The sequence below is a fragment of the Equus asinus genome, chromosome 4 (genome assembly GCF_041296235.1).
Source record: "Equus asinus isolate D_3611 breed Donkey chromosome 4, EquAss-T2T_v2, whole genome shotgun sequence".
NCBI classification, from domain to species: Eukaryota; Metazoa; Chordata; class Mammalia; order Perissodactyla; family Equidae; genus Equus; species Equus asinus.
This window is the reverse complement of record NC_091793.1, coordinates 68465928-68484677: the sequence shown is the minus strand read 5'-3', so window position 1 is coordinate 68484677 and position 18750 is coordinate 68465928. Positions and strand designations below refer to the sequence as shown.

At 39.3% G+C, this 18750-nt stretch overlaps 1 protein-coding gene across 24 annotated transcripts in view; it reads right to left on the bottom strand.

Annotated features, from left to right (window-relative positions):
• CLASP1 (cytoplasmic linker associated protein 1) overlaps positions 1–18750 on the bottom strand; it is a 255693-nt gene that overhangs the window by 95212 nt on the left and 141731 nt on the right. For 12 of the 24 annotated variants that reach the window (XM_070507429.1, XM_070507431.1, XM_070507435.1 and 9 more), the window contains exons 10-20: positions 16634–16707; positions 15382–15474; positions 14075–14220; positions 13048–13183; positions 11935–12005; positions 8234–8293; positions 6482–6559; positions 4577–4744; positions 3948–3997; positions 2992–3162; positions 1083–1130 (exon numbers count right to left, since the gene is read on the bottom strand). In XM_070507429.1, coding sequence (XP_070363530.1) covers positions 1083–1130; positions 2992–3162; positions 3948–3997; positions 4577–4744; positions 6482–6559; positions 8234–8293; positions 11935–12005; positions 13048–13183; positions 14075–14220; positions 15382–15474; positions 16634–16707 — 1095 coding nt within the window. Of the gene's footprint in view, positions 1–590; positions 615–1082; positions 1131–2991; positions 3163–3947; positions 3998–4576; positions 4745–6481; positions 6560–8233; positions 8294–11934; positions 12006–13047; positions 13184–14074; positions 14221–15381; positions 15475–16633; positions 16708–18750 lie in introns of all 24 variants that reach the window. The other 12 variants (XM_070507438.1, XM_070507433.1, XM_070507443.1 and 9 more) reach the window with 2 other exon arrangements.

Here is an 18750-nt window from a genome sequence, read left to right as displayed (position 1 = left end):
GGATGAATGAGAGTAAATGAATGAATGGGTATGTGTCAGTGACACAAATAAAAATGGTATCATATAATTCAGTAGCATCTTTAGGAGATAGAAAAGTATTTTAAAAAATTTCTACAAATTACCTGGTAGAAAACCGTTATCAGCCTTTAACCTGAATAAATGACACTGAAATTTATTTTCAAAACAGGAAAGGCAAATCCTGAGAGGCCCACAAAAGCACAAAAGTAAAGAGAAGGAAACAAAGCTTCAGAAGTAATACAATCTGAGACAAGCAGCCCATGAAGACTAGCATACAAGGTCACATGAACGCTCCTCCCCAGTGCGGGCTCAGCACTAAAAAACCACGTACGGACAACATACTTAAGTGTCAAAATTCACAAGAGCAACGACTGAATAAGAAAGGAGAGGAGAATTAAGGTAGAGGTGGGGCAAAAGTCCAGTGGAAACAGAATGAAGAAGAGTGGAGGGAATAGCGTGCAACGTCTCATGCAGGGACCTTGGTGAGGACAAGTGGCGCCAGGCAACACTTGGTGAGGACAGAGGACCGGTGAAAGTAAGACACACCTCAATCACAGAAACAAACCGCTTACCCTCCGCTTTAGTGGCAGTACCATCTTTAAGCAAATTAAAAAACAAGGGAAGGGATAACAGGGAACAGTTAGTAACATTAAGAAAATTAAAAAGCAGAATGTTATTAGCTACTTAAAAAGCAAAAGTACAATTTAAAATAAAATTAAAAGGAAACAATTTCAACAGCAAAGCAGAGTCTGAAGCAAGTAGGTGCGCCTTATCAGCTTGGTACGATGTGCTTTTGCCTTTGGAAAACAAAAGAAAAAAGGGCAACCCAGGGTAGTGCCTCAGTCGGTCGAGTGATTGCTATTGCTTATTTTAGCCAACTCTCATCCTCTTCAGAGCTCCTTTTTCTTAGAACAAAGTACTAGCAGAATGGTAAGGAAAAACTGAAAACTAAAATCCTAAAGGGTCACCCAAAGGGCAGAGGCAAGTGAGAAGCTCAGAGAGGCTGGCTCCAGCAACGCCTATCCCAACTACACGTTGAGCAGCAAAGCTGTACAGCATGGTACCTGCGTCAAGGCCTACGGACTCCGTATCTTCCCTCAGGTGTCTGGACTCTAGAAGTTTGGAAAAGGATCATCAGCTTTAATGCTACACTTCTGCACAGATGTAATGTGTCAATCTAAATAGTAATTCTAACAACTTCTCAGTAGGATTACATTCTATTTTAGGGGGTTTTCTGCTTTTTGTTGTTTTGGACATAAGGAAAGTAGAGGTACAGTTTCAGGAAATGGTAAGAGAATGGGAATATTCCAGTCTTGTTATTTGAAAAGGGAACACTAGGCTGAAAATGTATCATCGGTGCTTCTAAAAGGTCAGTTCTGTATCATTAGACCAAATGACCCGAGTGCTTTTACCAGCACTGAGGGATGTCTACATGGTCTATTGTATAATATCCCAAATATGCACAGAAAAACAAAGACTACTGAGTACTCCAAAGCTGGTTTTTACTCGTTTCCAAGCAATGAAACAAATACTAATTACAAATACTCAAGGTGGATTAAATGTATTGAAACACAGGTAAGTACTTAAAAAATGGAAGTAAAATAATAGAACTACTTCACCATAGGACAGCGGAGTTCTGATGTCTCCTTTACTCAATGATTACACATCAACATAGCAGCATAAACACTCACATGTAATGTTACAATAATTAACATTAGAAAGGTAGAAAAGGAGAGCTCTTATTGGATTTCTTCCCAATCAAAATGCATCTATGTATGAGGTATTTTACCGCAGAGAAAACAAGACTGATATAACAAACGTTCCTTTCAAATTAATAACGTTCCTATCACCATCACAGTTTCTTTCACTATATAGGATAATAATTTACAAAGGACTTTTAATTCCACTTATCCCTATCATATATCTGAGTTAGGTGGCTATTATTACAACTAATTGATGGCTGGAGAAAACAGACTCAAAGATTCCGTGGCCTGCTCAAAGTTACCCAGCTAATAAATGGCAGGCCCAGTAATCTTCTCTTGGTATTCTCTCACTGGGCTTCCATGCTCAAAACATTGTTAGAACATTAGTTTTAGAACTGACTTTGGAATTAGTTTGTAAACCACACAATCAATTCAGTCTCAATGTTTCATGAAGTTTAAATTGTATTAATTTCTATAAAACCCAAAGTAAAACCAATCCACCTAAGTCATCAGATTTATGCTTGAAACGACTTTGCTCTTAACAAAAATAAAATGAAATAAACTATTAGCCCTAGAGAGTGCAGGTGTTAAGTGTCTGCTGAAAAACTGACTTACCACTCTGTCAGATACTAGTTCTTTGGAAAATAACTTTTTTTCATCTTTTGGGCTCTCATTAGGATAAGCGCATGCTCCTCCCAAGATGACACAGGGAAGGACTACACTGTTGTACAACATGCTTATGCTGGTGATCAAGGCCACCACATTCCTCCAGAGGTCCTGCTTGTTGTCGTCCCTCTCCCTCCCTGCCCTCCCCGCTTCCCCACTCCGGGTACACTCTCAAATTGGGAAATATCTAACTACAATGACTATCTTTGGTGAATCCCTCACTAAACCCTTCTGGCTCTGCTCCCATCGATGTCAGGAGGGGAGAAAACCCAGCTTTGGTAATATGGGAGGTGGCTTAGGCGCTGGCTGGGCTGCCATGAAGAGGGAAATGAAGCTGAAGGAAGGCCGTGCTCAGTGCCACATGCCGTGCGAGCACCAGTGTACTTACTTGTCACTAAAAAGGATGATGCTCCAGAGAAAGGGAACACTCAAGAAACAGTGGCTGTTAACCAGCAATCAGTGCAGAGTTACTTATACTTAACTATCAGCCCTACAACAGTGAGAATTTCCTCAATAATGGTTTTTGGTAATTTGCTACATAAATAAGTTTGAGCAGAGGCATCTGGAACAGCAGAATAGGGGAAACGGTGGGAGGTCTGGTTACCTAAGGATGCGTATGACCCTGGAGGCAAGGCTGCGGCAGAGCTGAAAGGTGCAGCGCCTGAAGCCGCGGACACTTTGGATTTGGCACTGGCAGCTGCGTTCACGTCAATATCACTTCGAGACCGCTGGAGGGATCCAGTCGTTGACACAGATTTGGTACTAACTGTAGAAGCTTTAGTGGCGAAGGAGGAAACGATAGTAAGGACCTGACTTTACACATTCTAAACACATATTGTTAAAACTTGATTTGCTTTTCTTGAAAACAAATACCAACTTTTAACAAACACTGGAGCACATAAGTGCTGACCAACAGTTGCTCCTGGTCACTGAAGACAGAGTTCAGCCAATGCTGAAGGAAACTAAAAGTGACCACAACTATACTACACCTATCACATTTATTTTCTTGTAATCAAAGACTACAAACTCCAAGGAATGGACCATATTTCTGGTTAATATGAGAAATGAAATAATAAAACTGTTCACATCTGGCCAGTTTCCTCATGATGTGGCCTAACTGTGCACTCTCACCTAGGCGCCCTCCCGCTCTCAGGAAACATTCCACTCTCCCACCTCCAACAGCCACCGCACTGCGGCTGCTGCTCAAAGCCATCTCCATCACAAGCTGTCTCCACTCTCTTGCTAAGTGACCAGAGCGAAGGAGTGGCACTACTTGTGGTAGTATTCACATGCTGGAGTAAGGACAGGTCACAGAGCTCAATTTCTCCTGCCGAAGTCATCCCGACAATGTCTTCCTCACAGTGATGGGCCCCTGGGAAAGCAGAGCTCTGCTGGGGACAGTGGCAGCGCAGAGCAGCACACTCTGCAAACCTGAGAGGGACCTGAGAGCAGGCCCTTGGCTTCCAGCAACTGAGCAGCCTCTAGGGGTAGAACAGCCCACCTGAGGTTAAGAAACAGAGGCCTCCCCTGGACAGCCTTCTCCATGGCTGCCAGTCTTACCTCTAGAGGCAGTACTTCCAGTAGGACTTCTTTTGGCAGAGAGCGGCCGACTGAAAACAAAGGTATACATGTGTTTATTATCAAATTTGCAATTTATCTGCATTAAAGCAAGTACACGTCACAACAGGAAGTTATGATAAGAATTATTTCAGAGTTTTCAGAATTTTTCAGGTGATTTAGACCACATCTTGTAAACCCCTAATTTCAAACAGCTATCCACATGTTTGTATCTTCCAAACATACAGGGAACTCATAACTCAAGACAGAAATTAGAAATACAGATTGAAGATCATTATACATTAAGTCCTAAGTTTTGAATACCCTCTCTTTCCAAACTTGTGTCCAGGTTAACACTTACATCATCTAAGAAAAACTCACGTGTGTTACTCGTAAACTATATTCTAGGACTACTATATAAATTTATCTAACTATTACTTATGGCAAGACCAAAGCAACTTGTTTCTTACCATTCCCCACAGTATCTCACTTAGTGCCAGAATCCATCTTAAGATGGGGGAACTATAACAGGCACACATCCGCAAAAATTACAGCTAGAATTTGTGTTCTTGTGCAGGAAATCTTTAAATATGAAATCTCAAAATAATGAAAAGCACAGCTGAATTCCTTACTTCAGACTCTCTTGAGAGCTAGAAGACGAGCGATCGGATTGTGGCAGAGACACGATGCTGTCCGAGTTCTTCAAATGGGACTGCAGCGCTTTCTGGTAGGAGGACTCCAAGGTGTGGTACAGGTGCTCAGCTTCTCTGCTGAAGTGACTGTGGAAACCCCAGTAACACCTAGGGGACACATACAAAACGGTTTCCTGTTATGGTCAGTGGATCATAACAGATATTTCACTGAGCTCCGGAGGACACCACACCACCTCTTCAAGGACTGGAATCTGCAGTCTACCTGCTACTAGCAGCAGCATGCTATAAGGAAGAGAGTGTGAACAAAGGAGGCCTGGGAGGAATCCTGACCTCACAATTCACTAGCTGTTTGACATGAGGCAAGTTATTAAACTTCTCTGAAGCTCAGTCTCAGTTATAAAATGGAAATGAAAGGACCTAACCTGCAAGATTTGGGAGGCTTGGAGAAGATGCAGCTAAAACATCTAGAACTATACCTAGAACACAGGAGAGGCTCATTATTGGTAGCTTTTATGAAGGGAATTTGACACTCATTGACTGGAAGTATCTGAAATTGCCTTAGATAAAATGTTCAAAAGAGAATGGAAAGAGCTACTTGAAATCTGTGTTGCATTCTAACTTAAAAAACTAGAAAAAATTGGGCAGGGGGAGAATACAACACAAGGATACAAACAGCATACAATCATTAACAAATCCATTCCCAAGAGTTTTTAGCAACTATTAACTATGTTGCTTATTTTGGCAGGAAATACCCAAGATGAGACTAGAGTAAACACTTCAATGTTATAGTGAGGTCCTCCAGAAAACTCAGAAACCAGGGAAATATAATTTAATGGAGATCAGTCAAAAAGCAATAAGGACTTCAGCAGATGTATTAATGCAGCTAAGGAAAACAATCTTCCAGGCTAGTAAGAACAGATTTTAACCTCTGTCAATTAGAAGAGTTGGTCAACTAAAAAAATAAAAAGAAACAATCACAGGTGCAAAACTAGCTGCACTTATCTATGCACTGCCCACAAGAGAGTAAGTCATAGCATCAAATGTCTGGTATTTACGGTCACAGTGGCAAAATTATCCCAAGGGAGGTAGTGCATGTAGGGGGCCACAGCCACATCACTGGAGCACAGCCAGTCCTAAGGGCAAAACTGCCTCAAACGTGAGACGGCAATAGCCAGCTACCACTGTGACACTCCCAAGCATCGGCTCAATCCACCTCCCTCACCATGACTCACACTTCCCAAGCAGTCACTGATACCTGCACAGGGGTGACCACAGGAAAGAATCCCCACGATCGTGATCTTTCAGCGTAAATCAAAAAGTCGCTTTAGATTACGACTTGGCTTTAACAGAGCTTAATGAGGAAGACAATACACTGAGCATGTATACTAGTGCTTTTCTGATGAAATGTCATACTTTTTCATAAATTTAAAAATGAGCATTCTGTTGTGTACCTCAGTCCTGTTTATATTCAAATAATATCAATCAGTCTTTCAGGCCTGGGCACTGAACAACTGGCTAAACAAGAAACCACAGAAGTATTTCCAAATGGCCTTTCGAAGTCATGTTTATTTAAAAGTCATGATTAATGAAACATGTTCATGTAACTTAATGAGTTTTTAACAAGGCAATGTAGACAATGCATCCGAAATATAAAAGTAGTGAATAAAAAAAGGGGTGTACAGGGGCATAGTGATTAAGTTCGCGGGTTCCACTTCAGTGGCCCAGGGTTCACAGGTTCAGATCCCAGGTGCAGACCTATGCACCGCTCATCAAACCATGCTGTGGTGGTGTCCCACATACAAAACAGAGGAAGAAGGGGACAGATGTTAGCTCAGGGACAATCTTCCTCAAAATAAAATAAAGTGATGTACAATAAACACTTACTTTCTGGCTTCTATCCTTGCTTCAGAGTCAGCATCATGTATTCCCTTCTTTATTGTTTCAGCTAATACTGATATGTGTCTAGATATTTAGAGAAGAAACAGTAACAATCATTAATATATGGTTTTATGTAGATGAAAACAAGTAGGAGAAATAACTTCAAAATGGCAACGTAGAACTTAGGGCCTTTGCGCCAAGTGAGTCAACTAACATGCCATTTGGAAAATCAGAACACCCTGCAGATCTTCTAACCCCTAATTCTGTGCCAATACCCTACCTCCAGCCCTACCCCACCCCCACCAAAGTACCCAAAGACCCTACTGTCTTGTGTGATATTTTTTAATACAAGCCGATTGTTTTTCAGGCCAAACTTATTTAGCCCAATCTTCTATGAATCCAAACAAAAAAACCCTATTTTTCCATGGTCAGAGCTAGTTTCTATGGAAATTATAATGAGATAATAATAATCTTAATACGAAAGAAACTAACTATATCACATTTCTGTAATTAAACAGAGTATTTTTTCAAGTTCCAACATGTAACATGAACAATTTTATAAAATGATGTAACCATTTTATAAATAGGTATTCTCTTTCGTTATGTTCTACCCTTGCTGAGAAGAAATCAACAAACTGTCTCATCAAATATTTAACAAAGTTTTAAGAAAAGGGAAATGATCAGAATGAATAGTTTGACAGAACAAAATCAGTTACCAACTCTACCAGCCCATTCCAGGTCTGTGCCTCCTTACCTTCAGGCGTACAATAAACATTTAGTGAGCAGCCATCTAAGCGGCCGAGGCTGAGCCGGGAGGTGATGAATGCATGAGACTACATCTGAGTTCTCCATGATTTTCTGTTCTACTCACCTGTCCCCCGATTAAATCCGTCCTCCCACCTTCCACCTCTAATTCTAAAACTAACAGACTAAAGAACAAAAAAGTATTGGAAGAAAATGTGTGACTATCTTCTAGATTCACAAATCCTCAGAGGAAATTTGGCCTCTGGGAGGCTTGGCTTTGCTTCATCTCTGACCACTGCTGTACGGAACAGGACTCCCAGGAGTCCTCAATTTATTAAAATTCCACTACTAATAAAACATTTAATAGCTGTAAAGTTCTTCACAAACTATACGACATACCATTAAAAAACGAGTGGCACAACGTCATCTATTGTCTCCAAATTTAACTCAGAAAGAATAGCAGGCACCTACAATTGATAGGAACTAAAAATGGCAAAGAGTGAATCTCAAAATTAATAGAGACGTGCTTCTTCAAGAATTCTACCATAACTCTACTTTTCATCCTGATGTGAAACTTAAACCAACCTGAATAAAGAGAAAATTGCTGACTTTCTGATACAAAGGGATCAAAAAGAAAACTTTGAAACGAGTGAAATTTCTTTAAAGACTTGAGAGTTACATCTTACCTACTGAGAGCAGCTTTAAACACTGACCTCGTTGGAACTGACGGGAATGTCACGCAGCAGGATCAGTCACTAGAGTGAATCCTGGCTCTGTAGTTCCCATGGTGCACATCTGTCCACATCTCTGGGCGCACTAACATTTAACTCAATGAAACTCACTACAAGCTGCTGCCAATATTACGTGCTCCACATCAGCAGAAATAACACAAGTAGTCATGCCCAAATGTTTAGATTTCTTCATTTTTTTATAGCAAGTGGGTTGGACCACTTACTGAGGCATTAAATCTCAAGATTGAATTCAGAGGAAAAAAACAGCAAATCAGATGCTCACCGTTCCAGTGAATGTGTTTGCCATTCTTGTAAAAGTAAATCTAAAAATTCAAAACAGCGCCTGAAAATGACGAAGAAAAAAAATATGTAACTTAGTAATTTGTATGTTAGTAAAAATAAGAGCTTTTTTCTTGAGTGACCCAACATTACTATTTCGACTTGGTATATTTCTTCTAATTTTAATGATTCACAAAATGGAACATAAATATGGAATCAAAATTGATCGAAAACCAAAGCAAATGAAAATAATTAAGCATCTACAGTAGTCAAAACGAAAAATCATAGGGATAAGGGACAGGATACAAGATTTCCCTTCAAATCAGAAATGTGAGCTTCACGGTAACATTACTGAGAGGGTGCGTCACTGTCATTTGTTTTTAAACTCCCTCAAATAACACATTAGTACAGAATGCACACATGCACAAAAGATGAGCGTAATTAGAGAATCAGGCAACTGGTCTTTGCATTAATTTCACAGACTGTCTTGCACAAAAAAAGTAAAAAATACCCTGAAAAACAGTGCTCGCCAAGTGTTCCTGCTAAGAAGGTCCTAGGGTAGTGCTTCAAATAGATTTTCACTAGCTACTTAGCTATTTTCCTCTTTTTAATCTTTCAACATCCTTTCTTTTCAAGCCTTTTCACTTTTGTGATCTTTTGTGGCCTGATTTGTGCACAAAAACAATTCCGGTCTCATTTTCTTTGGATTACATCACCACTTTGGGTCCTACCTCTTTATAATTGCCTTTTTCTAAAGTCCAGGATATCTATCTTTGTAGGAGTAAATCTTAACAGTTTTAGGAATCCATTCAAGGAAACAAATCAGAAGGTAATCTCTCTAATGACCAGACTTACTCTCCCATGATCCTCCCAATTCAAAACCTCATAATCTGTACAATTACTCACTCAACAAATCATTAATAAACTCTTACACTGTGCTAGATAGTAGAGATACACTGGTAACCAAGACACAATCCAGCAAGACAGAAAGACAGACAAGAGATAATTACCGTGTGCCAGGACCACACAGGAGAGATATTGAACTCAGTCCTAGGGCTGGTAACAGTGCAGGCACGGGGGCATGCAAAGCAAACCCTCTCTAAGGAAAGACACTGACCTACGCCCACAGCCTTCCTCACTGTCGCTTTCCCCACTCTGCCACAACCTAGGCTGTGTTTATTCTACTTCTACCCTTTTCCCCAGGTCATTTCCTGGTCTAGATTTTTCTTGTCTCTTTTCTTCACCTATTCATCATTCAAAAAGCAGTTCAATTTTCAACTTGTCTATGAAGCTTCTTGGGTATATATCAGCTGGTTTTAATCACTATCCTCTATGAACTCTTAAATCCACAAAACATGTTGTAATTCACTCTTACATTGCTTTGCATTCATGTTTTTAATCTCCCCAACTAAATTATAAACTTCTCACAGGCAGGGAGATTGTGCACCCATCTCTTGCCAATTCTACGAAGCAAAGCTAGGTACAGGTTGAACACATGACAAAAGTGCACTGCCTTGGTTATGGTGAACTCTTCGGCTTTGTTCACCTTCCTGAAAGCAAGAGGCTCTGGGCCAGATGGTCCCTACTACTTCTTTCAGTGTTAAGACACATGGTTCTGACTGACATTCACTCTAACTAAATATAAGAAGAGCAATCTGAGTGTGTGGTTCAGAAATCGGTGAAGGGGTGGCATTTCTACTGTCACAGTGATTGCAGGTTGCTACTCATATCTAGTGCCAGAGGCCAGAATCATTAAATACTATGGACTGAACAGTGTTCCCTCAAAATTCCTATGTTGAAGCCCTAATCCCCAATATGATGGTATTTGGAGCTGGGGCCTTTGAGGTCATGAGGTTCACATGAAGTCGTGAGAGTCAGGCTTTCATGAAAGGATTAGTGCCCTTCTAAGAAGAAACACAAGACAGTGCACTCTCTCTACCATGTGAAGACAGCAAGAAGGCAACCATCCACAAGCCACCCTCACTGGAACCCAACCATGCTAGCACCCTGATCTGGGACTTCCAGCCTCCAGAACTGTGAGAAAATAAATTTCCGTTGTTTAAGCCACCCAGTGTACAGTATGTTGTTATGGCAGCCTGAGCTGACTAAAACACTAAACCTCCTGTAGTGTTCCACAATGATCTGTGTCACTTCATTGAAGGAACTCTGCCTTACACAAAGGAAAAACACATTCTGAATTTCTCTTGAGAATCTACAAAAATAGAGATGATAAAAACCAGCAGGAGCAACAAATTCTAATAATGGTTACAATTTATTAAGCTTTCACTAAGTGTCAAACCCTGTTTCCCAAAATGACCGTGAATCCACAGAACAACTCTGCACAGGGGTACTCTCCTTCCTAACATGTCAAACAACTAGTAAGAGGGAGGAGGCAACGCTTCGACGGAAGTCTGTCAGGTTCGGAAGTTCACTATCATCCCTTTACCTTGCTGACATTACACTCTCATCTCTAGGGGGCGCTGAAGCTGATCCTCTCTATCCCAAGAAGCTGAACTGTGGGTCAAGGGCACAGTGCATTCCTCAGAGATATACAATTGAGCCATGCAGTTAGAAGTTAAGCTTTTTCAGCGGAAGGAGCAAATTTCTTTTTTCCTGGCTTTACATAGTTGAATTATTCCCCTTTTCCCCCTTATGCCTTCCATAGAGCTGTTACTAAGATGGATGTGGGGTCACCTCATGCTCAGAAGGGTCTCCGACCCGTGGAACATGGCAGGACCAACATGACACCCTGGGAAAGGAGGGAAGCAACAAGCGACTGAGGCAAACTGGGCTCTAAGCCCTAGAGTGAAGGGCCCTTTCACTGGACAAGGATGAAGATGCAGAACTACAAGAATGCAGCCAAGAGCCCGCTGCCCAGGCCTGCCATTAATTTACCCTATAAAGCTCCTGATACAGTCCATTGAGAGGCTTCAGTGATGGCCACGAATCCCCTCAAAACTCTACACAAAACTTTTCTGTGTATTTGCATTTTCCTAGGAAGATATAATAGACTCTCAAAAGACTCTGTGACTCAACAGTCCAGAATCACAGATCCCAGCTAGAAGAGCCCTCATCCCTCACATGTGGCCTAGGGCAGCTCACCAGGACACGAGACAAGACAGGGACTTGGGAACAAAGCCCCAGCTAGCCACGCAGGTTGTATTTTCTGAGCATTATCTCCCACAGCTGTGTAGCAGAAGCAAATGACTGGTCAGGACTCAGAATTTCAGAAATCAATATCAGAAGATGCAAACAACATAGACCTCCTCCTAGCTATGTTAATATTAAATAACTGACATTAATTGTTACAATGTTTTTTTCTTGCTTGTAGTTACTGCCTTCATTCAGAGAATGAGGTACACCAATGACAGAGGCAGAAGGACTATCTCAAGAAAAGATGCATAGTGGGTCCTCTCCCTTTCTCCCTCCAAACAGCCCAACTGACTCACTCACACACACACACACACACACACACACTCTCACACACACACACACATACACACGCACAAATGCAAAAATAACAGTTGTCCCAATTTACTTTCCAGCCTATTTGGAGATCATGATCCTTCAATCCAAAGGCATTCATTATAGCAATCTTACATAATATTATTTCAAACATGAACTTTTTTCTAGGGAGGGAAATCTGGAATTTGTTTTGGTTTTTAAACAATTCCAAAGTAATGAGGAAACTGTTTCAAAATTTACCTTCTAACTGCAACAGACTTGGAGGTACAGTTGCTTGTTATGACAGGTATCAGCCTAGGGATGTGTGTGTGCTGTGAAGAACAACAGAAGACAGAAGTGAACACTTGAAAACACAAAAATAAAACAAAAGACAACTACTTCCTCCCTAACTATTAGCATTTACATATTCAGAATTAAGTTTACAAAGGAAGAAGAATTTCATTGGATATTGCCAAAGGCCCTGACAAAACTGTATTACAAAGCCAAAACGGATAACACAATGATACATACTTAAGTCCAAAATCAAAACAAATCATTGGCATGAAGTCTAAACAATCTGAGCAGTCGAGATCTGAGTGAGGTCAAAAGGGGTCAGCGGACCAATACATTTTGATATTGCTTCAACGAAAATGTCCAATGATGGCTTTGGATGTAATGTTTGAAGTAGGCAGTGTAAACAGTAAGAACAAGAAATAATACAAAGTGAGTAACCCACAATAACCAGGAGTGCTCTGGATAGATTTCAGTTAACGCCATCCAGCCCCAGTCTCAAGGGTTGGTTTTCGGAAAAAGGGATCTGAAGGCGGGGAGGAGGTGACGTGGAGAACTTTCATTTTAAGCCTTTGTGAACTATTAGGTTTTACTGAAACTTGTATGTAAATTACTTGGGTAATTATTTAAATTTAAATAAATAAGTATTTAGAAAACTTAACTGAAGAGAATATTTTGTTTCTGTGCTTATATGCAAATAATTAAATTAAAATTTTAGGGGAATAACAAAACCACAATACAAAGACCTAAAATGGATTAAGGAGGGAAGAATGCGAGTGATACCTGCAGACACAAAGAAAAGAGTCTCAACAGAAGCAGATGCAGATGTTCAAATATTTAAAACTCATGATGAGTCAGTCAATGATCAACACCTCAGTAACTATACACCATGTCCATAATTCGCATTATGGAATGTAAAGGGCTCTATGCTATAATTAAGTGGGGAATAAAAGGCCAATGTTGTATTACAACATGATTCCAACTATACGTAATCACTTTAATGAAAAATGTCTCTAATATCACTTATCAACCACCAATATTTACCACTTGCTTACTCTATGTATGGTCTCAAAACATACTTACCCGAATGATTAACCTAACAGCTACAACACCAGAAGTAGCCATAATTTTGGCACTGTTTGGAATTAAATTAAAGATAGTTGGCATAATGGCTTCAGCTCCATGGTCAAATTTATTCCCCAGAACTGATGACAGATGCCTACAATAAGAAATGAATACTGGACTGTAGTTGTATTTCTTGCAAACAGTGAAGCATATAAACCACAACATTTTAGAGCCTTAATTTAAAGCTATCTAGGGATAAAGGACAAAGGTCTAAATAAGATAATTTAAAAATATTTCCAATGTGCATTTGGAGGACTTGGCAAATAGCTACTAGCACAACAGTTTGCTCCTTCTTTTTTAAATAAATCATTTCCAACTAAGTCTCAAAATAGCAAAAAACAAATTGATCATATACCAATAAAACATAAGTATGAAAAACCTTTCTCAACCTTTTTTTTCTTTTGCCCTTTTATTTTTAACATATAATATTCATGCTTCAATATCGGACTGTAGCCAAAACTTTAAACAGCTGCAATGCTTTCTTAGCGCTGCTGCTGCTTTGATATTCTGACATACTTTTTAACACAGAAGTTCTAGCTTCAAACACTGATACAGGTTTAGCTAGGATAAAACTGTACTCCAGTACATATCTTTAATTTTAACTTTATAGCTACAGTACTCTTCTAGAAACAAACCAACAAAAATTCTCATAATCACGTTATATCCTGTAAGCAAAATCAATGAAAAAAGTGAGAAACAGAATTTATACAATTTCATTTTCCATATTATTAACCATAATTGCTTCAAGTTTAAAATAGAGGCTTCAGAGCTAAGTCACTGAATAAAATTTAAAATCTGCCACACTTTACATAATTGGGCAGGAAATACTGTAAAAGTGCTAAGAGAAAGGTAACTGGAGTGGGTCTTGGGGACTAGTCAGAAGCTGCATTAGAGACCCATCGGACACATTCAATGAACCATCTCTGAAGCACTGTGGCAAGGCCATTTGAGGATGTGTGAGAATCCGGAGCGTTGCAATCCTTACCCCAATGTGATACAAGCCTCCCGCACTACCTGAGACCGCAGATCCTTAGCAGATAGTTTAAAGGCTCCATCCAAAAGACGCAAGTGTTGAAAGAAGTTATCGTACTCAGCAGCACCAGCCAAAAGTAAAGATCTAATCTTTTTTAGCTAATGGGAAAGAAAAAATTAAGAGAGAAAGAAAACAATTCTTAAAACAGAATACATGAAACAACAGAAGCCATCAAATATGACAGATCAACATCAAAGTTAAACGATACAGAAACAGTTTTCCAAAAAGAATTCAGCCAATTAAATATTAGCTAATACACTGAACAAACCAATTCTTTTTCTTTTTTTTGAGGAAGATTAGCCATGAGCTAACATCTGTGCCCATCTTCCTCTACTTTATATGTGGGACGCCTACCACACCACGGCTTGCCAAGTGGTACATAGGTCGGCACCCGGGAACGAGCGAACCCTGGGCCGCCGAAGCAGAATGTGCGAACGTCACAGCTGCGCCACCAGGCCAGCTCATGAAGAAATCAATTTTTTAAATATACTATCTGTGATAAACATATTACAATTCTACAAAATGTATTTTTAATTGGAAATATTTTAGTGTATTTACAGATTCTATGCTAATGATTAAAAAACGAAAACCTTCATTTTAGCTTGTAAAAAGCTTCTCCCCTAAGCTTTCCTTCTCCCACACTCCACTCTGACTGCCATTTATTTAACAAGTCAAAGGAAAGAGCAATCTACAGTCTCTTTATAGAATCCCCCACCGTAGCATCACTAAAAGGCTGGTCTGAATTTGGAACAGGATACAACAGCAATTTTACCACCTCTCTTCTTGCCAGCCAACCACTGTGAAACAGCTTTCCTGAGAGAAGACACACCCTCATTTTAATGTTTAGCCCACTTATTTTCATTAATCCTCTTCTAAAAATAGGACAGAATTTTCCAGCAAGTTATATGAAAAAAGGAACAGAGGGACACACACTGAACATGCCACTAAGAAGCCGCTTTACTGGCAACCATCAGAGGATCCAGTCTTTACTACAGTGAGAGTGCAGGCCCTCAACAGACAACCCAGTCAGGCTTTGTCAAAAGTACGGGATATATAGAAGGGTGCAAGTTGGATGTTTTAAAAATAGAAATAGAAGTGAGGTTACTCTAGTAAAAAGTGAAAGCGTAAATATGACTATTTATATTTAAAATGTCTACTACTTAAAATTCATTAGCGTTATACCCCAATTTCATAATAAAGTAATTAGAGTATTTAAATAAATCTAATGAAAATGTAATCACATGAAGTCAACAGCTTACAGCATTTACTCTTTGCTCCCAATCATGCTTGTCATCAGATAATATTTCCCTAATCTTGTTTATGGATTCCTCAAGGTCTCGGCTGGAATAAATCTGTAAGCAAAATTAATTTACAATCAATATAAACAAAGATTACTTCTTAATTATATGAAGTCAAAAGCATTTAGTAAATGTAGTAAAAGAAACCATTTCAATTTTCAGAAGGACCTATGAGATCCTTCTAGACACATCTAGACAGACTTGTCTTAGAATGAGCTTTTTCCCCACTGTGAATATATACCCACTAGATTTGATGTCCATGAATGGATAACCTTGCCTCAAACACAGCTTTACTATAAACTTAATAGATGATTTCATGTACAAAAGAGAAAGAAGCCTACTTGGAAGCAGTCAGTGAGCAGAAGTCATGTATTACTCTTGGTATTATTTACACCACCATCCTATACCTGTAACTTTAAACACTTTCAAATCTACTTTCTCATTTATCTTCATATTTTACTTGTAACACAGGTAGGGGAACAACCAATCAAGAATGAGGCATGCTGAGAAGGTCAAAGACTTTAGGATGAACTTGAACCTAATAAGATGCTTGTTATCTGATTTATACACATATGGCAATCAAGCAGCATGTAACAAGTGACCCATACAGACATTAAGTGCTACAGGAATCCCAAGCACACACAGGACTGTAGGATGAGGAAAAGTATTATTAAACCCCACTCAATAATGGACAACACTGAGGCACAAAGCACCTAAAATATGTGACTGTACCCCAACTCTTATAAATAATCTCTGCTTCATCTGTTAGCTACTTAAGTGAAGCAGCAAGCGGGTACAAACTAAGATTTTATTAAACCATTCTTTAAATTTTTTCAGACACCAAAATCCTTCAAATTTACAAATTTTTCTAAGAAAATTCTCTAAATAAGCATGAATCTTTGTTCTCTTATTTAACCTAACCACTCATTTTATTTTCTCTTTTATGTCGCCTGCCCTACAAACTTCTTACTAGAGTAGGCAGCTTCTCTCCAGTTCTCACTGGAAGCTCATCTTGGGACTTGGCTTTTGCTCTTCACTTCAGCTACAAGAGGCTTCAACATTTCCTAGTCTGCAACCTCAGATCTCCTGTAATCTTAATAGTTAAAATTACCTTATCTAGTAAGGGAGAGTTGCTGTATCACATATACGAAAAACAAAATTTGAAGGGGAAGCTTATCCTTGTTTTTAACCAAACTCCAATATCTTCACTCACCTGCACTACAGGGACGTCATCAAATGCTTTAATAAAGTCCTCTTCATCAACAGCACCAGCTCCTTCTTTTGCAGCTATGAAAAAGGTTAATTTTTAAAATGGAAACAACGTACATTGGATGAGGCTGAATATACACAATCACAACTACATTTTGAAAGATTTGTAACTATATTTTTAAAGACAATAAAAATTCAGTGTTGTGGAATTGAAAAACATTATTGATGTTAATATCAAGATGCAGTATAGCAATTCCACAATATTATATACATTAGCTTAAAGTCACTTAAAGAGACTACTGTTTTAAGGAGAGACAGCCTAGTCTTTAAAGAATTTAGAAGATGTATGCTCTATTAATGTACAAATCTTTTGAAAGATTCCTAATAAACAGATATAATAGAAAATTTAATTCTTCAGGGAATAAATTAGATTATGTTATTGTTAGGACTCTAGCATAACAAATTTGTGAAATATTCAAGTAAGTTCCAAAGAATTTAACAGTTTCATTTAAACTTTATATTAGTCTCAAAGCATTTCCATTTCCTTGAAGTTATGATAACTTTGAATTTTTCATTTATGGATCAGTAGCAAGTTTCCCCCATAAAGTTGTCGTAAGATGCTTTATATACTTAAAAGTTAATAGCTGTCATTTGGGAGAAACCTTTTTCTTTTTGCTAATATAAACTTCACACATGCCTATCATGTGACATTTTATCAGATTTTTTTTTTCATAATAAAGGTTTCACAATTGGTGCCTACAGTCATCTGTGTAACCCTTGTTAATGATTTACATTGATTAGTCTAAGTGCTTTTATAGAGCTTCTCAGCAGACAAGCTATCTGGTGTTTGAGGTCATGATGGTCTGGCTAGATAAAACAGGGCTTTAAAAACCATTTTGGTAGCAGTAAATGTGTGTTCTCACTCGATGATTACTCACGCTGCATTCACAGCTAACTATAAAGAGCAGCAACACACTGTGATGTGGAGCTCAGTGTCTGCTTTAGTCTAAAGACTGCATCTCCCTGAACAGATGGGTCCTGAGCACATCCTCTGAGTGAGGCGCTGTGCCATGCATCCACATACTGAAGAAGACTGGAAGACCAACCACAGTCCCTGAGCCCAAGGAATGTGACAAGCAGGAGTCAACAAGGAAGTCATGACTGCGGTGTTAAAACGCAAAACGGATGAGAGCAGGGCTGACAGGAAAGACAAGGCTGATATCTCTGCATAATCTACAGAGCTGGGATTTTGGAAGGGGTATGGGTGAGGAATGGGAAGGAAAAGGAGTGGTCTGATCATACAGAAGTTTTCTAAGCCTTGTTCATGGAAGGGATGCCACCCAAGAACATATCAAGAAAAAGGATCAGAAAGATTGTTTAGCCACAAAAAGGAATGAAATTCTGGTATGTGCTATAAAGTAGATAAACCTCAAAAATATTATGCTAAGTGAAAGAAGCCAGACACAAAAGATCACATATTGTATGACTCCATTTCTATGAAATATCTAGAATAGGTAAATTAATGGAGAAAAAATGGAGACTGTTGGGGCCGGCCCCGTGGCCAAATGGTTGGGTTAGCGCGCTCCACTGCAGCAGCCCAGGGTTTCGCTGGTTCAGATCCCGGGCACGGACATGGCACCGCTCATCAGGCCACGTTGAGGAGGCGTCCCACATGCCACAACTAGAAGGACCCACAACTAAGATATACAACTATGTACTGGGGGGATTTGGGGAGAAAAAACAGGGGGGAAAAATGGAGATTGTTGACTGTGAGTGGCTGGGGGAAAGAAGAAATGGGGAGCAACTGTTTAAAGAGTACGGGGTTTCTTTGGGAGGGATGAAACTGTTTCAGAAGTGGACATAGGTGGTGGTTGCACAACACTGTTAACACACTAAATGCCACTGGATTGTTACACCTTTAAAACAGTTAAGTTTATGTTATGTGAATTTAAGCTCAATAAGACAAAAAAAATTTTTTTTAATACACCAGAAAGAAAAAAAAAGATTAGAAAGATCTAAGAATGACAACAACAAATGTAAGAAACAAACACAGCTTCTCTTCTGCCACCCCAGATGTGAACGTCATTCTGACTGTCAGTACAGCTCCTTTAACACTGACAG